At 39.2% G+C, this 23,163-nt stretch overlaps 1 protein-coding gene across 1 annotated transcript in view; it reads left to right on the top strand.

Moving 5' to 3' along the window:
- Nucleotides 1-13,232, top strand: part of Lrrc42 (leucine rich repeat containing 42) — a 17,303-nt gene extending 4,071 nt beyond the window's left edge. Inside the window, exons 2-7 of the mRNA XM_015484966.2 lie at nt 3,127-3,258; nt 5,696-5,814; nt 7,242-7,330; nt 7,657-7,770; nt 11,498-11,582; nt 12,732-13,232. Of these exons, the coding sequence (XP_015340452.2) occupies nt 3,127-3,258; nt 5,696-5,814; nt 7,242-7,330; nt 7,657-7,770; nt 11,498-11,582; nt 12,732-13,006 (814 nt within the window). The 3' untranslated portion in view covers nt 13,007-13,232. The remainder of the gene's footprint in view (nt 1-3,126; nt 3,259-5,695; nt 5,815-7,241; nt 7,331-7,656; nt 7,771-11,497; nt 11,583-12,731) is intronic.
- Nucleotides 13,233-23,163: the final 9,931 nt, after the last annotated feature.

Here is a 23,163-nt window from a genome sequence, read left to right as displayed (position 1 = left end):
TTTTTTTTTTTTTTGGTGGTGGTGTTGGGAATCAACCCCAACCCCAGGGCAGTTGGGGTGATATAATGGTTTTTTACTCCCCAGTTTTTTTTTTTTTTTTAATATTTGTAGCCAGGAATGATGGCACCTGTCTGTAATTCCAGCTACTTGGGAGACTGAGACAGAAGGATCCCAAGTTGGGAGGCCAGGCGAGCACTTGCTCAGTACATGTAAGCGTGTGAGGCCCTGAATCCCCAGAACAACCAAAATAGATAGATAGATTGCACATTTAGAAAGACAAGAGAAAATCTCACCAAAATATAGTCTAGGCGGTGGGATTGCAGTTTTTTTTAATTTTCTCTATACTTTTCCATATTAATTTTTTCTCTCTCATGAGCATGTATTACATTTATAAAAGAAAATGTAGGAAATGTTTTTAAGGTAATATTTGGGATGTTATTTTGACACAATAATTTTAAACTTTACTATCATTCAGATCTGAGTAAAACTTTTCAAATAAGAGTTAAAAAAAAAAAAAAAAAAACCTCAAAAAACCCAAAACTCTCTTCTTTTGCCTCTTCAAAGGAAAATAGAGGGTAGAAAGTCTGTGGTTGTGTTTGCAATCCAGGGCTGAAGTTACAGCTGCAGAGGTTTTACCAGCACAAAAGAGGTCAGGTCAAAGGGAATGAGCTTGAGAAAATAAGGTAAAAGGGTAGGTGCAGGCAGTTCTGTCTTGGGTGAGATCACAAAGCTGCCTGTCAGAAGGAGAGGCCAGTGTCTTTGCAACTGGGTTCCAACTCTACAAAAATTTTGTCTTTCCACTGTGTTGAAACTTTAGTGATTTTAATTCCACTGGTGGCTACAGGGATACAAGTATGTTTTCCTTAAAATAGATCCCTGTGTTACTGAAGTTATAATAATAGCTACCTTTTAATGAGGGGCCTATAAGATGTGATATACTTTCAAAATACTGTTTCTGATTTTCTTAGTTCTGAGAAGAAAATTAAAAGCCCCATTCTGTAGTTGGAGAAGCTGATGCTCAGAAAGCTAAAGTAACTTTCTCAAAATTGCAGAAGTAATTAAGGTTCTAGAATCCATACTCAGGTCTTCTGGCATTGAATATGTTTGTGTTTTTTTCTGTTGCTTCTCCACTATACTGTTCTGACCCTTTAAAGGTCAAATTGGAAGACCAGTTGCAAACAAGAACTGGGAGCTTTGAGTATGTACTAGATAAGCATCTGGTATTTTCTATGGTCTAGCATATAGTTTCCTCAGCCTTGATTTTGTAATGTTTTTAATCACGTTGCACAGTGTTATATCCTTTACAAATAACCCTTGTTTTAGAATTACTGAAAATCTTTTGGTTAATTGATCAAAGGATGTGTGTTTTCCTCTCTCTGATTGCCAGTAATCCCCTAAATCCCCATTAATATACTTCAACTCTGTGATTGGAAGGTGGAAAACAGCAGCTTTATTTACAGTGCAATTAAAATACATCTGAGTAAATAAGGCTCATTTGTGTACCCAGCTGAACTCAAGTCTTCATGCAGCTTAGGTTCCACAGTTTAAAAAGGTACCAGTGCCTCGAGTCATCTGTACCTAGCAGTCAGGCCATTGATTGGTTCCAGTACATCTGATTTTGGTTGGATGTAGAAAGAAAAGTGATCCAACTAGCCTCTTGCATTCTGATTATTCCATTCTGGTTTTGGCAGTTATACTGCCGATGGAAGAAAGATGTAAACTCTTAGGTATAACCCCACTGATCCTGGCACACCATCCTGCTGTGGAAATTTAGAGATCTCCAGGAAGAAAGTAGATGAGAATGGAGTGCTCTTGCCACCAGTCAGTTTCCCTGGTCCCTTAGGATCCTCTCCTCTCTGGTTCCTGTCACACCTAATCCCTTTCATTTTTTCTCACTGACCTCATCTGAAATAGACGAACAACTGGAAGGTGGGGTGAGGCCCAGCCTGGGCTGTGGAATGCTGTTTTGATCTCCTTTTCCTCTTCAGAGGCCTCCCTGATGCTTCCTGATAACTTTGGCAAGGTGCTCCAAATTGTAATTAAGTTGCTTGCGCTTATGATTTGTCTTAATAAGCATCTAGTGGAGTGGTTAGTAGGGTGACAGAGTTACAGTGGAATGGATAGGTGTTCAGGCTTAGGTGTGAGGAGGAAAGGTAAAATGTGATCTGCCAAATATCTCATGGGATATTTTTTTTTTTAGAATATTTTTTAATATTTGTTTTTCAGTTTTCGGTGGACACAACACCTTTATTTTATGTGGTGCTGAGGATCGAACCCAGCGCTTCGCGTATGCCAGGCGAGCGTGTTACCGCTTGAGCCACATCTCCATCCCGCTTGGGATATTCTTTAGGGATGTGCAGATTACAACTCAAGAGTTCCTGGCTTTTTTGAAATCACTGGATTTTGAAGATCAGATTAAAAAAAACAACTTTGAAAGAGTGAATACTTAAAACTTTGAATATCCTAAAGTTTGTAAGCTTTTAGAGAAGGTCCTAACACAAATGCCAAGATTTATCTTGTCTAATAAAACAGATGTTTCCTCTTGTGACTGGCCTTTGCTCATATACCTTTTTTTTAGGGAGGTACTAGGGATTGAATTCAGGGGCACTTGACCACTGAGCCACAAACCCAGCCCTATATTGTGTTTTATTTAGAGATAGGGTCTCTAAAATAAGCCTAGTGCCTTGCTGTTGCTGAGGCTGGCTTTCACAACTTGTGATCCTCTTGCCTTGGCCTCCCAAGTTGCTGGGATTATAGGCATGTACCACCGTGCCCAGCTCATATACTTTTATTTATTTGAAATGTTTATTCCACTACTGTATGCAAAACCTTTTGAGGCATTTACTAATTTAAAAATTCAAACTGTGGGCTGGGGTTGTGGCTCAGCAGTAGAGTGCTGGCCTAGCCTGTATGAGGCGTTGGATTTGATCCTCAGCACCACATAAAAACAAATAAAATAAAGGTATTGTGTCCAACTACAACAATAAATAAATAAATAATTCAAACTATGCCCAAGTGTCATCAGTGAAGAAGAGATGATGGGATGTCGACTAGCACAAAGCCACAAACTTCAATGTTCTAAAGGAAGGAAAAGAAAAGCTGTTGATTGCTCTCCACACTCCACAGGTATCTGGTGATTTCAGAAAAACTTGAAGAGATTAAGTCTTTCCGGGAGCTGACTCGCCTGGACCTTTCCTGTTGTAAGCTTGGAGATGAGCATGAACTTCTAGAACATCTCACTAACGAGGCCCTGTCCAGGTACAGACCTGCCACCGCTTGTGGAAGAAATGTTTTACATTTTTAACGATGTCCATTCCTGTAGTTATTTGCTAGTTGTTGATTTGGTTTTGATTTTTTTTTTCCCTAAAACAAATTAAAACCTCCACTTGCTTGGTACAAGCAATATCATTTGGGCAATCCTTAGGAAAGTCAGTCAGTTGGTTCTTTTTTCTAAATAACCTTTATTTCAACATGTACTTGAAGCTACCTGGGTTATAAATTTTTGCCTTTTGTTATCTTATTCTAACGAGAGATGAGAAGTTACACCATTTCCCATAAACATTATTATCTGCTGTTTTTAAGTGTTACTGAGCTGTAAACTATAAAGAAAATCAGCTTTTTAAAAATTTTTATTTATTTTAATTAGGTATATATAACAGCAGAATGCATTTTGATTGATTGTACACAGTTACAACACAACCCTACATTTCTGTGGTTGTACACAATGCAGTGTCACACCATATGTGCAGTCATATATGTACCTAGGGTAATGACGTCCATGTCATTCTACCATCTTTCTTGCCCCTGTGAACCTTCCCTTCTCTCCCTCCCCTTTACACAAAGTTCCTCCATTTTTCCCATGCCTCCCCCCCTCCCCATTATAGATCAGCATCCACTTGTCGGCTTACTTCACTTAACATGATATTCTCCAACTCCATCCATTTACCTGCAAATGCCATAATTTTACTTTCTTTAAATGCTGCGTAATATTCCATTGTGTATATATATACCACAGTTTCTTTATCCAATCATCTATTTAAGAACATTTAGGTTGCTTCCACAGTTATTGTGAATTGAGCTGCTGTGATGTGGCTGCATCACTATAGTATGTGATTTTAAGTCCTTTGGGTATAGACCAAGGAGTGGGATAGCTGGGTCAAATGGTGGTTCCATTCCAAGTTTTCTAAGGAATCTCCATACTGCTTTCCAGATTGGAAGCACCAATTTGCAGTCCCACCAGCAATGTATGAGTGTGCCTTTTCCCCACATCCTCACCGACATTTATTATTGTCTGTATTCTTGATAACTGCCATGCTGGCTGGTGTGAGATGAAATCTTAAGGGTAGTGTTTTTTTGTTGTTGTTTTTTTAATTTTCAATTGTAGTTGGACACAATACCTTTATTTTATTTATTTATTTATTTATTTGTATGTGGTGCTGAGGATCAAACCCAGGGCCTCGCACCTACTAGGTGAGCACTCTACCACTGAGCCACAACCCCAGCCCTGAAATCTTAGTTTTGATTTGCATTTCTCTAATTACTAGATATATTAAACATTTTTTCATATATTTGCTGACCATTTGTATTTCTTCTTCTGAGAAGTGTCTGTCACCTCCTTAGCCCATTTATTGATTTGGTTGTTTGGTTTTTTATTTTTTTGGTGTTAAGTTTTTTGAGTTCTTCATATATCCTGGAGAATCGTGCTCTGTCTGATGTGTGGGGGGCAAAAATTTGCTCCCAACATGCAAGCTCTCTGTTCACCTCATTAAATTGTTTCTTTTGCTGAGAAGCAGCTTTTTAATTTGAGTCCTCCCATTTATTAATTCTTGATTTTATTTCTTGTGCTTTAGGAGTCTTGTTAAGGAAGTCAGGGCCTAATCCAACATGATGAAGATATGGGCCTACTTTTTCCTCTTTTAGGCTCAGGATCTCTGGACTAATTCCTAGGTCCTAAATCAACTTTTAAAGACAACCTTTTCAAGAACCATAATTTAAAGAAATAGCTCAGTTCATACCATTCACAGATAACCTAGCTGATCTCAGATAACTCAGTTTGGCCAGAGGAGTGGAGGCCAGATGGGTTCCTGTATGGTTTCTTCAACACCATGGAATGAAACAGCTTTTTACATCTGCTATGTGGGGCTACCTTCTGAAAGTGATACCTACATAGTGCTCTGTACAGAGGTCATTTTATGTGAGGCAGCTAGCACCAAGGCTCATATATCTTAATGAAGGACAGTGTAGCATGTTACTACATCAGTTTCATGTTAACTAGTTGGATTAGATTATGGCTATAGCCTAATAAGCCCAATCTGAAAATCTGGATGCATAAAGCATAGAATTCTTACAGGAATTCTTTTGCAGGCTTTCTTGACCTGTTGAGAATGTTTTTGGTTTTTCACACAGTTGGTCCAAAAATGCAGTTTTTTATGTTAAAGGTATATTTGTCCCCTTAATGGAAGACCTTTTTTACCTAATACCCGTATTCCTTTGGTGCCCTCTGCCATCTGAGAGTAGTACTACATGACACTTTGACCCTTGAGTTCCTCACTTGATAACTGCAGTAGCACCAAAAGAGCCTTAACTGTTCAGTGCATTGGGTGTGACACAGCAGAGGGTAAGGTGGTTTTATATTTTTAAATGAAATGTTTGAAAGCATGTTTAAATAAATTATTTATGGGCTTTGTTTTCCCAGTGTAACTCAGCTCCACCTGAAGGATAATTGTTTATCTGATGTGGGGGTGCGGAAAATGACAGCGCCAGTTCGAGTGATGAAAAGAGGTCTTGAGAACCTAACACTGCTAGACTTATCTTGTAAGTTTTACTGGCAATTGTAGGTTATTAATGTTGGAAGAATGGCTTTAGATATTATCTAGTTCTCTTTGTTTTAGAAGTGCTCTTCCTAGGTGCCATAACAAGTGAGTGGCAGAATAAGACTAAAGCCAGAGGCCCTGATTCTGGGCCCAATGCCTTTTCCAGCATAGTGCCCCTTCTCAAGAGGGCAGGAAAAGCCCTTTCAGATTATCCATGCCACTTTGTGGATGGAAGGCACCAGGCAGCCTTCCATCACATTCATAGCGTGCACAAAGGACATTTGGCACTACTTTCTTTGAGTCTCTTTATCTTGATAAAATGTTAGGTCTTTTTTGTCTTATAAGTCTACCTGATGAAAAGCTGCAAGACTCCACACTTGTGGTAGGTAACATACTCAGGATTAGCTGGATATTGATTCCAATGATAGGAAATCATCAGGTCATTTACAGTTTGACTGAGTATCCACTGAATTTGTAACAGGCTGGTGTGGTGCCAGAAGAGTAGGAGCCTGGGATGTGAGGTCAGAGGACTGGTCTTGCTCTGCTACTTTTACTAGCCGCTTACATACCCTTGGGTATATTATCTTAGCATTGGTTTGAACCTATGTAAAAATGAGAATAATAAGTGCTCTACCCTATCTTCCAGAGAAGTATATTCATTCAAATTGCTTTAAGAATTTATAGTAGCTTATAGTAAAAAAAAATTGTAACAGCAAAAAAAAAAAGGAAACTGTAGGAATATGGAAACATATAAGAGGAGGTACATTTTAAGGCATTGGGNTTTTTTTTTTTTTTTTTTTTTTTTTTTTTTTTTTTTTTTTTTTTTTTTTTTTTTTTGTGGTGCTGGTGATCGAACCCAGGACCTCGAGCATGCTAGGCAAGTGCTCTACCACTGAGCTACACCCCCAACAAGTATTTTTTGAGCATCTACGGTGTGCCAGGCACTGTGCTTGTGTCCGAGAGGACAATACTAAATGCAGTACTCTCTGATGTGATAAGGTAATAAGATTCTGGAAAAAAATACAATTTAGTAAGAGTAGTGATAGCTTCTGTGTTTAAAATACCCTTGCAGATCTTTTTAAGATAAATAAGTGCTTTTACTTTTGAGGTGAAATGGCCATGAATGATGAACCATTTTAACACATGTTTATTTGTGCTGTTTTCATATGGTTCCTAATTAAACCCTTTGGGATAACTACTTGGTTCATTTATTTTTCTGTTTCTCCCCAACTCCTAGGAGCCACCTAGTGTGGCTATTTTGTGTTACAAATAGAAAAGATAAGACCATTATGTTTAACTTACTCTGAAGAATTTGCTCACTCAATATTTTATAGTTTATTATTGCCTGGACATTTTTTATGAGGTTATAGTTTGCATTTTAGCAGCAGTTATATTATAACTGATGGTCACCTTGTTTTTGATATCTAGGTAACCCTGACATCACAGATGCAGGAATTGGATACCTCCTTTCTTTTAAAAAATTAAACTGCTTAGATATTTCTGGGACAGGGCTCAAGGTAAGTAAGACTTTAAGTTGCTTCTCTTGTTTTTCCCAAGTCTTGATTAATATTTTGTTCCTGCTAATTGGTGTTTAGAAAAGGCTGGTATTTATGATGATCTTCGTTTGCTACTTAAAACAAGTAAGAATTGACCAAATGTATATCCTTCTAGAGATAGTCTATGTAATCAGGTCACTGCTGGCTACAGTCGATAGCATACATATCATCATGATCCAGCACTTTGCTCTTGTCACTCAGCAACTCTCTTGGAATTGTATTTACACAACTTTGTATAAAGCTACTTAGTAACAGCTTATATTTCTGGTTGGTCTCTCTTTCTCTAGGACATCAATGCTGTCAAACAGAAGCTCCAGACCCACATAGGCCTAATTCACTCCAAAGTGCCTTTGAAGGAATTTGATCACAGTAACTGTAAGACAGAGGGCTGGGCTGATCAGGTACTCCACATTTTTCTCCCCTACAATTAATATAGCTATTCATTTTAATACCACATGTCTTATACAACAACACATTGAGCAAACATTAATCCTTTTGATATTTCTTGGCTGAATTGTCAATCTCATGTCAAATTGGAAACAGTAATGGGGTAACTGACTCATCTACTTAAGGAGTTAGTGTTGGATGCCAGACCTTCTATCTCAATACTCTGGTCCTTAGATTGTGCCAAATCTTTACTGAATATAGGAAAAAATGCCCCTTTACAAACGACTGAAAACAAATTCAAAAGTGAATTTTGGCTCGCTGTGCAAAAAAGCAGTCTTACATAACTTCAGGAAAGATTCACTTAGCAGTATGTTTATGTTGGAAAGAGAATAAACTCTGGTGTCACCTGGTATGGATTTAAATCCAATCTTCCCTTTCCTTTGGGCACATTTCTTACCTCCCAGAGCCTTAGTAAAGAAATGTCTTGGTCTTTCTTTCACTGAATCTTGCCAGTGAAAAAACTTAACTTTGACTTTTGTCTTTCCGATAGGTTTTCTCAACTTGGCAAAGTAGAGACTTAAGTAAGAAGTCAAATAATGAAGTAGGGCAGCATGAGCAAAATGCCAGCTTGCCTGTGGCTGGTGCCTTTTGCCTTCAAATGTTTTTGACAAATGTTTCCTGATAGAGGCTTAGAGGACCTATCAAACTCTTTTGTCCTGGTTGTCTCCTTAACTCCAAGACCTACTGCATGATGATGAATCTATCCAGCGGCCTTATGGTAGCATCACCTCCCTGTAGGTAGATAAGAAAGGAGACCAGTGAGTCAGCCTTTCAGAAACAAAGACTTTGAGTTTAATCTAAAACATGCATAATAAAATAATTGCCAGTTTAAAACTGGTTGAATTCTGGATGCATCCAATGAATTTGGAGTGGGTGTGGGATGGTCACATAAAGGCTTGATGAAGTTTGTTAGCAGGTGGCTTGGTGGAGTCAGAGAGCCCTGGGTTGGGGATCTTGGCTCAACAACCCCAGAGCTGTATGACCTAGGACAATTTTGAGTATTTTTTTCTCTATCCATAAAATGAAAAACCAAACTTCTCTTACAAAGAGGGCTTGTAAGGATCAAGTAAAATACCTATCAGTCTGTCCTGAAAGTAAGTACTTCGGGCAGGTGCAGCTGCCCTGGGGCTTGGTAGCAGTGCTTTTCCTTTTCTCTGTTCCCTTACAGAAAGCACTTGAGCTTGACCCCATTCTCCTCCTACTGTCATTCTTAGCAGGTGCTAAAGAATGAGGCCATGTAACAGAAGTCTACTTTTTTCTATCTCTGTCTCAAATTTTCTCCATTTCTTCAGTCATATTCTACTTCCCTCCTGTCTGAGGGAACCAGGCACACTACTTTATTTCGGTGTCAAGCCCTTTATTTCTTCATTTTTTTTTTTTAGTCTATACCTGAATGTCTCCAGTTTCCTCTGTGATATTTACTAATAATTATTTCCTCCTACTTTTCTGCCACCACATAGACAATGTCACTCTTTGGTAGTTTGTTCCTTTTTTTGACATGTTCCCCATCTCCTCCCTGCCCCCCCCCGCCCCACATGCAACTTTTTCCTCTGTCCAGTATTAGGGATTCAACCCAGGGGTGCTCTACAGCCAAGCTGCATCCCCAGCCCTTTTTATTTTTATATAGGTTCTTGCTAAATTGCCTTTGCTGGCTTTGAACTTGCAATCCTTCTGCCACAGCCTCCTGAGTTTTAGGGATTACAGGTGTGTGCCACTGTACCTGGCTTCCCCAGCTTTCATTGTTTCCTGTTCTTTTTTGTTGTTGTTGTTGTTGTAGGTAGACGCAATACCTTTATGTTATTTACTTATTTATTTTTATATGGTGCTGAGGATCAAACCCAGTGTCTCACACTTGCCAGGTGAGCACTCTATCACTGAGCCACAACCCCAGCCCTGTTTCCTGTTCTTATTCCTCTTTCCTGTTCACTGCCATCTCAGTTCCTAACCCCATGCAGTCAGTTCTGGCTTCCATTGAGTGTAGCAGATGACCTTCTTCTTCACCTTCCCTGACTTTTCTGCAGCATGTGATGTAAACATGGATGCCTTAGGGTTTTTCTCTCTTGGGTAATTCCTCCTTCCTCTCTCTTACGTCTTTACTCATTCCCACAGTGATCTTATCTTTTACTCAGGATCGTAACTATCCCTATGAGAATGACTCTACCATCTCAGGCCCATTCCCAAATACTTTCCATAAATCTCTGCCTGGCACTTCAAATTAGTCTTACCTAGAACAAAATCATTTTCTTCTCCTCTCTCCCCAGTTAGCTCTTCGTATTGACATTTTTGTTAGTGAAAGGAAAATTTTCCTATTTCCCACTAAATCAGCAGGTTCAGTTAGTCCATCGTAGCCTTCAATCTGTTCCCATTTTCTTTCTTTTTGTGGGGGGAGGCAGGGGGTACTAGGGATTGAATTCAGGGACATTCAACCACTGAGTCACATCCCCAGTCCTATTTTGTATTTTTTTTAGAGACAGGGTCTCACTGAGTTGCTTAGCACCTTGCTTTTGCTGAGGCTGGCTTTGGAACTCGTGATCCTCCTACCTCAGCCTCCCAAGCCACTGGGATTACAGGTATGCACTACTGTACCCGCCTGTTCCCATTTTCTATAGCCAGAAAAAATATAGGAGGGTCCACAGTGAATATTTATGAAATACTTTCTTTAATAGGACATTGTGCTAAACTCTGTGTTATTAATCCTTGTAACAGCTCTATGGAATATATACAATTATTAATCCCAATTAGAAATTGGGACTCAGAAATTAAATCCCTTGTAATTCCAGCATCTCAGGAAGCTGAGGCAGGATGATCGCAAGTTCAAAGCCAGCCTCAGCAACTTAGCAAGGCCCTAAGCAATTTAGCAAGACCCTGTCTCTAAATAAAATATAATGAAGGGGCTGGGGATGTTGCTCAGTGGTTAAGCACCCCTGGGTTTAATCCGTGGTACCAAAAATAAAAAAAAAATAAAAAAGGAGGAGGAAATGAAATTTCTTGCCAAGGCTTCTCTGGGTAGAAAGTGGTGTGAGTAACTCTAGAACCATTCTTAAACTCTGTTGTACTGCTTTTGTGTTGTGAAAATGTTATTCTTTATGATCATTTGATTGCATGCCATAATGAGAACTATTAAATGCAAAGTTTTTGTTATTTTCCGTGTATTGAAATTATCATTTACTTTTCTTTCATTTATTTGTATATAATTTATATTCATTCAAATTGCTTTAAGAATTTATAGTAGCTTATAGTAAAAAAAAATTGTAACAGCAAAAAAAAAAAGGAAACTGTAGGAATATGGAAACATATAAGAGGAGGTACATTTTAAGGCATTGGGGGGTCTAGAAATGTATGAAAAGTATTATGACTAAGGTTTTATATTTTGGTATTTAAGGATGTGCACTTTATTTCTAGCTTGGACTAAGAATGGAAATAGTCAGATTTATAGACTTGCCTGACTCCTACAAAAAAAAAAAATATATTATATATATATATATATATATTCAGCGTGTATTCTCATTCAACTTACATGAGAACAGAATATCTGGTTCTTATTCTTATTGTGAATCATCTGAAATAAAATTTTTTACAAGGGGTTTGTGTTGATGGAAAAGAAACAAATGGATTGGGAAGCATTTGAGATTAAAAACTTGAGATTTTGTGTGAATTTAAATTTTTCCAAAAACCTTTTAGATTGTTCTGCAGTGGGAACGTGTGACGGTGGAGGCCAAGAAACCCAGAAAAGTCCCCGAACCTCGAGAGGCAACTCAGTACTTTTGTGAGAAATTTCCCCCCCCTTTTTTTTTTTTTTAATTTTTGCCCTTTGGGTTTTGTACCTTTCAAATCATCAGCCTGTCCTCACAGTGGGAAAATTAATAAATAGTATTGGCTTATTTACTGTCATCAAGACTTGTATTCCATCATCATAACTTGCAGTGTAAATTCACACTTAAGTTTTGATCGCCAGCACTCACCAGCAAGATAGTTTTTTAGAATTATTTATTTATATCATGTTTCAAAGAAGATTTGTGATGACACAAAAACAAATTAAACAGGAATTAAGAATAGCCAAAAGGTGAAAGAGGGGCTGGGGATGTAGCTCAGTGGCAGAGCACTCACCTAGCATGTGTGAGGAGTCCCCTGGATTTGATCTCAGCATCACTGGAAAAATAAAAAAAGGTCTTGGGTGAGGGGAGAGTAGGGAGTGACTATTTAATAGTTACAGGGTAAGTTTCAGTTTTCAAAATAAAGAGTTCTGGAGATAGCAGTGATTGCATGTTGTGAATGTGCTTAATACCACAGAACTTCATACTTTAAAAATGATTAAAATGGTTAATTTTATGTGTATTTTTACCACAATTTTAAAGGAGAAATTAGGTGATGAAATCAAAGTGAAGAAAACATAGGTATCAGACTTCGAATCCAGACATATTAAAAAATATGAAGTAATATTTATTGTTGGCTGGAGTTGTACCACAGATTTGGCTCTTCAGATGCAGAGTCAAGTCCAGATTTTGAATAACAATTGTTAGTTTTAATGTGTGATAAGTCCAGATTTTAAGTAGTTGTTACTACTTATAATTTTTGAGCTTTTAGTGTGTGCCAGGCATTGTGCTAAGCACTTTATCTACATTATTTCATTTATCTTTATATTACCCTATGAAATAGGTCTTATATTCCTAGAAGGGAGAGAAAACTGAATCTTAGCCAACTTACTTGCTCAAACTCATTTATCCAGTCTGAGTCCATGTCTTCAACCTGTGCTGGACATACCACTGTTACTTCACAGGCACTCAACAAGATGTAGTTAACCAGACCTCTCCCTGTTTGGGCCCTTGTCATTTCCCTGGGGTCATTTCTGGATTCAAGCAGTCCTTAGCATTCCAGCTTAGTAGATTCATTACCCTGTCCTTTGTCACTCTTATAGATCGGAAGCGGGCTCTGATGGAAGCCTCAAGGAAGTGTCCCCTGGCAGACTCCCACATGAACTCTTCTGGAAAACTCCAGTTCTATAAAGAGAAAGCCCCAGACTGCCATGGGCCATTGTTAAAACGTGAAGCCATAGAGAGCCAAGAGTCAAAGAAGAGCAAGAAGAGAGCTTTTGAGGAGTCAGAGAAGGAACAGAATAATTCTTCACAGTCTTCAAAGCAAAAATATGTATGTCTTACTGTGGAAGACTGGGACTTATTAAATTCCTACTGACTGGCAGATACAAGTTGACCTTGTCCTCTCAGCTCTAATGGATGAGAAAAGGAGACTGATGATGACTTACTTTTTGTTTGAATTTACCTACGGCATTAGCGTAGCAAGCAGATATTTCTACTTTTGTGGTGGGGGAGGGGAATGCTATGGAAGTATGTAATAATTTCTAATGTATATTTTCAATACATAGTAATTTTTTCAAATAAACCGTTTTGCTGTCCTTAAATTCTGCTTGTGAATGATGGACTGGAGCCACAGGAAATCACACTGGATAGAAGACCACGTGAGCTAACAAGGCTGCTTATCCTGGTTTGTTACTCCTACAATTGGCTTGGCTAATAGGCTACATATGTGAATGTAGCTATCAATTACTGAATGTCTCCTCTGTGCCATGTCCTGTCCTTGACACCAACCATGGAGGATAGGTACTAGCCCCAATTAGAGTTTAAAAAAAAAAAAAAATCAGCTTCAAGTTAAATGACTTGTTTAAGTTCACCGAGTTTATAAGTGACAGAATTTATACTCCTTTCTAGCCAACTCCAAAGCCCATTCTGTTACATTGCCTTAAATGTAACCGTTTATTAGAATCCCATCCATTAAGTATGTTAAGTAAACCACCAGGAATCTTTACATTTGATCTCAAGCAAATAACTGAGTCCAGTGTCTTGCCTAAGAGGCAGAGGCTTCTGTTTTCCTTGAGACAAACTTTTGGAAAGGGATGGATAATAAATATTTTAGACTATATAAGCCATAAAATTCCAATTGTAACTACTTAGCTCTGCACAAAACCAGCCATATACAATAAATAATTGAATGGAGGTGTATTCCAATAAAATTTTATGTACAAAAACAGGTGATTGACTAGAGTTGGCCTGTGGGCCATAGTTTGCTTACCTCTGCCTTAGACCCATGTTTCTCAACCTTTTTTGTATATGCAAATCACCTGGGGCTTTTGTTCAAATGCAGATTCAATAGAACTTAAGATTCAGTTTCTAACAAGTGTCCAGGTAGTACCAGTTTGCTTGTGGACCGAACTGAGTAGCAAGGCTCTAGACCTCACTGTCCCAATTTGGTATTCCCTAGCTGCGTTGAGTATTGGCTGTAAGATGTCAGAGACTTAGTTAATACCTAAAAGTATGAATTACATCTTCAAGTACTGATAATGTTTTAAACTACAAATACTTGGACCCATTTTTACTTTTCTAATGTGACTACACAGGGCTTACATTTTATTTTGTCATGTTTTTGTGTATGTGGTGCTGGGGATTAAACCCATGGCCTGCTGCATGCAAGGCAAACACTCTACCAACTGAGCTATATCCCGAGCCCTAGACCATCTATCTTTAAAAAGCAAGCTAACAGCAGACTACAGGCAATTAAAAGGAAGGGGAAAAAATGCCTCAAGAACTGGAGTATATTGGTTTGATATTTGGAAATGCTCTGAAGGTCAATCTAGGATCAGATATGTGTTTTATTTGCTATCCCAAGCTATTCAAGGTTCTATCTTTGTAAAGGTAGCCTGTTGTCTAGGGTCATATCAGAAACTCTGATTTTTGAAATTTATGAAAAAATGCAAATATGGTGCAGGTTTTTCATTTATTTGAAAACTATTGGGGCTGGGAATTTACTTCAGTGATAGAATTTACAAGGCCAAGGCCCCGGATTCAATCCTAAAACCACACAAAAAAATAAAATTATCTATTGAAAGTATAACAGACCAGGTTTTAAGGATTCAACTCATAACAAGTATTTGCCTTTGAGGAGATTACAAGTCCTTTAAAGGAAATGAATGAGGGTGAAGGTACATTGAGGGATAAGAATGAAAAGAATTCATTTAGATTTTTAATCAATTTAGAAGGTTAAAGAAGAATTACATCTGGGAGAAGAGAGCCTCAGGGAAGGAAAGAAGTGTAGAAGCAAGATGGAAAATGCTTAGCACATTGAAGGGGGGGGGTGAAGGAAAAGAAGGCCTAGGGCCTTCCCACTCTTAAGAAAGAGGAGTAGATGTTGAGGCTGGAGATAAAACCAGAAAAGGGCTCAATATAAGGCTAGAAATGAAAATATTTCAACAAAAAAGAATGAATCGTGGGCTGGGGTTATGTTTCAGGGGTGGAGTACTTGCCTCGAATGTGTGAGGAACTGGGTTCAGTCTTTAGCACCATATAAAAATAAATAAAGGTATCCTGTCCATCTATAAGTGAAAAAAAATATTTTTAAAAAAGTGAATTGTGTTGACGAGTCAAGTCAGATGAAGACAGAATTAGCTTTGTCAACGTGGAGTCAAACCTATGGTCTCGACTGAGTTCAGGGTAAAGGTGAATATTAAAGGCCTGATTGGAATAGGTTAGAGAAATGCAAGATGAGAAATTGAAAATACAGGAAATTTTCAAGAAATTATATAAAGGAGTATAAATTTCAAATTCAATGATAACTGGGGTCTTAGGGTTAAAAGTTTTCCTTCATAACTTCTATTCAAACATTCAAAAGTAGAATAAAATAAACCTCCATGTACATTGTACCCAACATGGAAAACTAAACAATGGCTCCCTACAGATGTCCACGTCATAATCCCCAGCACCTGTGAATTTGTTACACGGGAACAGTGATGATTATGATTAAGGAATTTGCAAAGGAGACTTTTTTTCAGGGCCTGGATTGAATCCAGGGCTAGGCAAGTGCTCTGTCACTGAGTTATATCCCCAGCTCTGAAGGAGATTATCCTGGATTGTCCCCATGGGCTCTACGTAATCACTAGGATCCTTACAAAAGAGAAGCAGCGCAGGATTACACCCCTGTAATCCCAGTTGCTCAGGAGGCTGAGGCAGGAGGATCCAAAGTTCAAAGCCAGCCTCAGCAACTTAGCAAATCCCTATCTCAAAATATAAAAAGGGCTGGAGATGTGGCTTAGTGGTTAAGCACCCCTGGGTTTAATCCCCATTATCAATAACAGAAAATTTTTAAAAAGAGGCAGGAGGGCCCAAGTCATAGCAGGAGACGTGATGATGGAAGCAAGAGGTTGGAGCAACACAATGAAGAGGCCAAGAACCAGATCAAATAGTGGCCTCTAGATCCTGAAAAGGGCAGGGAGTGACTGCTACCCTGCCGCCTCTGGACACAGGAAAATGCAAGGGACTAGGAAAGCCTCCAAAAGTGGAAGGATTGAGTGCTTAGCTTCCCCAGTCACTGGCAGTTTGGAGAATTTGGCTTCTTCACAAGTCTTGCAGAGGTGCCTTGCAGACTTTTTTCTCATCTCGGAATTCTCCCCACTGTCCTTTTCATTGTTAAATTAGCCATACACTTCTGGAGGATTATAAATAAACAAAGGTGACACCAAGTCAAAATAAATAGGACACCTCACCAGGAGGCCTTGCACCCTAGCTTGTAATGTGGGTCCAGGAGGAGCATGAAGCCCAAGCTTTGGAATAGATCTGTAGGAGAATAATCTGGCAACTTTCAGAGCTGTGTGACTCCCAGCGAGCAAAGAGCAAGGGCCTCAACTTTTCCAGCCTTTAATATTCATCTTTTACTGCCTTTACTTTTTGAACATTGTAGTAAACCCTGAGTTGATAGTTTTTCATAATACATCAGGTGTGTACTCCTGACCATACCTGTGCTCTCTAGATCACAGAAGAGAAACTACATTCAGGAATTCCTGGGTTGGCCTTACCTGGCTCATTTGGACACCCTATTGTTGTGGTCTGAGTTTCCATAGTAGAGGCCCCTCTACTCCTTCCTCTGCTTCCTGCTCCTGGAGACTTCTGCCCTCTATCAACTCTCAAAGACAGTTCTTCAAGCCCAGAAAGATCATCTCTAGATTGGGAATCAGGGAAACCAGGCTCTAGCCCATTTCTGCCACTTCTTGAAAAATCTCTTTCTTTGTCAACTGTATAAAGAAGACAGTAACAAACTTGCTTGATAGAATTGTAGGAATTAAATGACATTAGTGAAAGAACTTTAAACTATAAAGTCTAGCTGGGCATGGTGGCACACACCTATAATCCCAGCTATTTTGGAGGCAGGAAGACCATAAGCTTGAGGCCACCTCAGCAACTGAGAGAGATTCTAATAAATAAATAATAAATTAAAAATAAGGGATGAAGCTCAGTGGCAGAGCACTTGCCTAGTACACGCAAAGCCCTCAGTTCAATTGTTAGTACCAGAAAAAAAAATCTGTAAATTCTAATCCAGACATTATCCAATTAGAACATTATCATAGCTCTTTGTTTTACAGATGGGGAGGCTGAGATTCAGAGAGGAACATACTCATTTTGATAGTTAATCTTTCGTGACAAATTCGCTATGATATGGTGCCCAGCTATTTAGTCTGAGGCCAGTCTAGATGTTGCTGTGAAAGTATTTTTATTTTTGTGGTGATCGGGGTGAAACGCAGGGCCTCACATATATTAACAGGCATTCTGCCACTGAGCTATATCCCCAGCCCTGTGAAGGTATTTTCTATATGAGTTTACCTTTTAAATCAGTAGACTTTGAGTAAAGCAGATTGTCTTTCAAAATGTATGTGCCCAAGCTGGAGATGTGGCTCAAGCGGTAGCGCGCTCGCCTGGCATGCATGCGGCCCGGGCTCGATCCTCAGCACCACATACAAACAAAGATGTTGTGTCCGCCGAATACTAAAAAATAAATATTAAAAAAATTCTCTCTCTCTCTCTTTCTCTCTCTCTTTAAAAAAAAAAATGTATGTGCCTTCAGAGAAAAAGACCAAGATCACCCGAAGAAGAACGAATTCTGCCTCTAGACCACATTTGAATTCAAGACCGTACCATCAACTCTTGCTGGAATTTCTATCAAGTTAGCCTGCCCCTCAGATTTCAGACTTACCAGCCCCCACATTTGCATAGGTCAATTCCTTATATAAATCTTCGATTACAAATACAGATATGCACACAGAGAGAGACACACTGTGGTGCTGTTTCTCTGGAGAACTCTGACTAATACAGATATCTTTTCACTTACGTGGTAAATTATTGGGAACTACTGTGGGCCCAGTTAGACTCAGAAAATGAGACAGCGTTCCTGCCCTCAAGTAGGGAACAGGCAAGTGACTTCCCGTGTGACCAGTGCTGTGAATTGAGTTTGCCTTGGGACACAGCAGAATGTTCAAATGAATAACCAAGAACTGGAAGTCAGGAAATGTTTCCTAAAAGATGCGTGAGTGAGTTTGAAGGATGAATATGAGGTAGCAATCACAGAAGAGAGGGGTCAGGCCTTCCAGGCTCTGTGGGGTATGGAAGAGAGTGGCAGCGTTTCCACATGAGACTCTCAGGAGTTCCTGGTGGCTGGGACCAGTGGGTGTTGGGGAGAGTTAAGTATTGAAGCCGGAATAAACAGCAGGGACCACTTTTAGGGAAGGCCTTTATCCTGAAAATCATAGGGAGTCATGCAAGGAATTCAAGCAGGGGACAGGTATCTGTGTTTCAGAAAGGTATCTTTGAAGATGACTTGGAGGGGAAGTCTCCTGAAGAGCCAGGTAGGGTGTGAGGAAAGCAGAAGGATAAGAAGAGGTGACAGCGGTGAGATGTAATCCTTTACTCAACACATATTTGTGGAGCATCAGTTACCATTCAGTCATTCTGTTTAGTGATGGAGAGCCATAATAAACACTGCTGCTAGTGAGCTTAGTGGTGGAACTGAATGGATCTGGTATTCCCTATCAATTTATTAGTCCCTTGGGCCTGGGAGAGAGATTGGAAAGAAGCCAGGAGTGAGAATAAAATCAGGCAGGGAGGGGCTGGAGTTGTACCTCTGTAGTAAAGTGCTTGCCTAGCGGGGGTGAGGCACTGTGTTTGATCCTTAGCACTACATAAATAAATAAATGTTAGATTCTTAAAAAAAAAAAAAAATCAGGCAGGAGAAACACTTTGGGTTAAGAACCTGGAGTCATAGGCAAAATGTTGTGGGTTGAGTTGTGAGCTCCCCCACCCCCGAATTCTGTGGAGAGGATCCATGGTCATTATCACATTCTCAAAGGGAAGAAAGGAACTCCTTCAAAATTAGAAATCATCAAGATAGAATTGGGTGAGGAGTTGGCTAAGGATGGAGTGCTAGGGAAGGGAAATGTTTAAAGGGAAGCAGAGGAAGAGAAAACTGAGAAGAAATGGCTAAAGAAAGAGAAAACCAGGACAGTGCACTATTATGGAAACCCAGAGGGGAGTGTTCCAAGATGGCGGGGAGCACTCTGGCTCTACCTCCTGGGCAGAGAGAGCAAAGAAGATAGACATAGGCAATTGGGCTTGAAGTTGAGAAGGTAGCCATGGAAGAACCTGTTAGAGAAGGAGGCGGTTTTAATATCAGAAAGATTGCAACATGGCACATGCTTACATGCTTCGAGGAACAAGTCCCTAGAAGGAGAATAGGCACTGGCCAACAGGCTGCACCAGTCCTTGTCCTTCAGGGTGGCAGTGACCATGCTGGCTTCCATGGAGCAAGACAAAGCCAAGTAATAGGTAAATGAAGGAGGCCCTGTACAGCTCTACATGTCTAGTTCAGGACTAAAAATTTTGGTCTGAATAGGAAAAGCCAAAGACTTCAGGACTGTGCAGCTTGAAAGGCCTCAAGGGAAAAGGACTGCTGCTTTCAGGGAAAGGCCTTTCCTGGGGCAGAGGGACCTGATGTGTTTTCTGGATCCAGGACTAATTAATGAAAGACCAAGTAGATACAGTTGCAGAAGGAAATTTCTAAAGTAAAGGAAATCAGCAGGAGTGGCAAGTTCCTTCTTGTTAGAAGCCTGCAGAGGCTGGGTGGCTATTTGTCAGGGTTTGTACATAGTCAATACCAACACTTAGATGGGGTTGGATTTGGTGAACTTAAGGTCCCCTCCTGGCTTGAGAATCTCTAACCCATACCCCATTTCCCTGATCATCTCAAAGGGTTTTGTGGAATTATCAAAAAGACTATTTTACTTGGTTTTATCCCATGCCACATAGTGCTCATGAAGTTAGACATAGAGAGGAATATTGTAGCTTACCAAAACAACACATTTAGTAAGTACTGTAGCTTTTTTTTTTTTTTGTACTGGGTTTTAAACCCAGGGGCGCTTTACTACTGAGCCACATTCCCAACCTTTTTAAATTTTTAAATTTTGAGACAGGGTCTCACTGAATTGCTGAGGCTGATCTCAAACTTGGAATCCTCCTGCCTCAGTCTCCCAAGTTGCTGTAATTATAGGCATATGCCATTGCATCTGGCTTGTTATTTGTGTTCCTGATGTCTGCCATTCTAATTAGAGTAAGATGAAGTCTCTATGTAGTTTTGATTTGCATTTCCCTAATTGTTAAAGATGGTGAACATTTTTTTCATACATTTGCTGGCAATTTTTATTTCTTTTGAGAAGTATCTGGTTCATTTATTGATCGAGTTATTGATTTTTGTATGTTAAATTTTTTGAGTTCTTTAAATAGTCTGGATATTAATCCTCTGTCAGAGAGTAGTTAGTGAAAATTTTCTCCCATTCTGTAAGTTCTATCTTCATGTTCTCATTTCTTTCCTGTGCAGAAGCTTCTTACATTGGTGCTATTGTGTTTATTAATTCTCAGTATTATTTCTTGACCTTTAGGAGTTCTACTGAGGAAGTGGTGACCTGTGCCTATTTATTGGAATCCTGACTCTACATTTTCTTCTAGCAGTTGCAAAGTTTCTGGTCCAATTCCTAGATTTTTGATCCTTTCTGTGTTGACTGTGTGAAATGTGAGAGATAGAGATCTAATTTCATTCTTCTACATATGGATATCCAGTTTTTCCAGCACAATTTGTTAAAAAAATATATTTTTGGTGTCTTTGTCACATATCAGATGATTGTAGATGTGTGTGTGTTTGTCTGTGTCTTCTATTCTGCACCATAGGTCTATGTGTCTGTTTTCATGATAGTACCATACTGTTTTTGCTACTATACCTCTGTAGTATAATTTGAAGTCAGGTATTGTGATGCCTTTAGCATTTTTTTTGGTATAGAATGGCTTTGGATATTCTGGGTCTTTTATTCCTTGAAATGAATTTTTGAACATTTTTTTTCTGGTTTTGTGAAGAATGTGCGGTATTTTGATGGAGATTGCATTGAATCTGATATTGCTTTTGAGAGTATTGCCATTTTAACAATATTAATTCTGCCTATCCATGAACATGGGAAGTCTTTCCACCTTTTGAGGTCTTCTTCAATTTCTTTATTCAGTATTCTATAATCGTGATTACAAAGGTCTTTCACTTCCTTGATTAGATTTATTTCTAGGTATTTTATTTTTAAAAAACTGTTGTGAATGGAATTACTTTCCTGATTTCTTCTTCAGCAAATTCATTATTGCTGTATAGGAAAGTATTGATTTTTGTATATTGATTTTGTATCCTGCCCACCAAATAAAATTTTAAACTAAAGCCTTAAAGTATCAAACTGTTCCAAGAAAATTAACTGTAGTCCCAGAATGAAGCTTAATAATATTTATTAGAAATAAAAATATTCAGCACTTGGGCTGGGGTTGTGGCTCAAGCGGTAACGTGCTCGCCTGTCATGCGTGAGGCCCGGGTTCGATCCTCAGCACCACGTACAAACAAAGATGTTGTGTCCGCCGAAAACTAAAAAATAAACATTAAAAAAAAATTCTCTCTCTCTCTCTCTCTCTCTATCTCTCTCTTTAAAAAAAAATATTCAGCACCAGACATTAAAATTCACATCTGGAATCCAATAAAAATTATTTGATATGATAGATCGACATGGATTAACTGAGGGGTAACTGTAGGAAGATAGGGTGTGGTTGGAGGAGATAGGTCAATAGTGGTATGCCTTTGGGGTTTATATTTTTTCTCTGGTGAGTGATGCTCTCTCTGCTTTCTGATTGCCATGTCTTGAGCTGCTTTTTATCCTCCTCAATCTTCTGCCATGATGTTCTGCCTCATCTTGGGCTCCGAGATGGAGTCAGCCATCTATGGCAATCTATGAACCTCTGAAACCATGATCTCCAAAATAAACTTCTTTTTCTAAGTTCTTGTTAGGTCTTTTGATCTTAGTGATGAAAAAGCTGATTCAAACAGAAATTGATAGAAAGACTAGGGTCATTGCTGTTACTAATATAACCATGTGTTTCAGAAGCCTTTGGAGCTGGTTTGTGGAGAAGAATTTTTAAAAGTTTAGAGATGCAAGCCAGAAAAGCTTTAGAACTTTGTAAGGGAAGCTAATGTGGGAGTCTGGTGGCAGCTCAGGAGACTAAAATGCTAAATGGACTATGGATAGTAAAGACTGGGTTCATGGGATTTCAGAGGGAAAGGAGGACTTTTGGATATTGGACTAGAGGCCACTCATGTTATTCTGGCAAAAAAGTCATCTACATTTTGCCCATGTCCCGAGATTTTCTGTGAGAATGAATTTAAAGGTGATGGATTTCTTAATCTTGTGAAATAAATTTCTATGCAGCATAGAATTCAGGTGGTGGCATGGATGGATATTGCTGGTGGCTTTTAGTCAAGTTTAGTGTGATATTCAGGAGCAGAAAGCAGAGAAGATTTGAAAAACTTTAAATTTGGCCAGAAAAATAAGAGTAAAACTGAGGTTAAGAAAGTTGTGGTTGTTAAAGACATTGCAGCCACTAACAGGATGCTAAATACTTTACTCAGAGACAATAGGAAAGATGGTTTGAGGGCATCTCAGAAATTGGCAAGACTACACCCATTTCAGGTGAAGGGTATAAAGGCAAAAATTCCTGCTGGGTAAGGTGGTGATGCTGTAATCCCAGCTGCTCAGGAGGCTGCGACAGGAGAATCACAAGTTCAAAACCAGCCTCATCAATGGCGAGGTGCAAAAATTTTCAGAGTTGAAATGACCGAGTAATAAAAGCTTTAACCTGAATCAGTAGACAACTAATCAGTATAACTCCATCAATATGGGCTGGGGTTGTGGCTCAAGCGGTAGCACGCTCGCCTGGCATGCGTGCAGCCCGGGTTCGATCCTCAGCACCACATACAAACAAAGATGTTGTGTCCGCCGAAAACTAAAAAATAAATAAATAGATATTAAAATAACTCCATCAATATGGATTACTGGGTGGTAACTATATACAAATAGAGGAGGTATGTCACTGGGAGTGTGCCTGAGGGCTTTATATTTTGTCCCTGGTGAGTGGAGCTCTCTCTGCTTCCTGATTGCCATGTCCTGA

Source organism: Marmota marmota, unplaced genomic scaffold (genome assembly GCF_001458135.2).
Source record: "Marmota marmota marmota unplaced genomic scaffold, marMar, whole genome shotgun sequence".
Lineage (NCBI taxonomy): Eukaryota > Metazoa > Chordata > Mammalia > Rodentia > Sciuridae > Marmota > Marmota marmota.
This window is presented reverse-complemented; position numbering and strand designations above follow the sequence as displayed.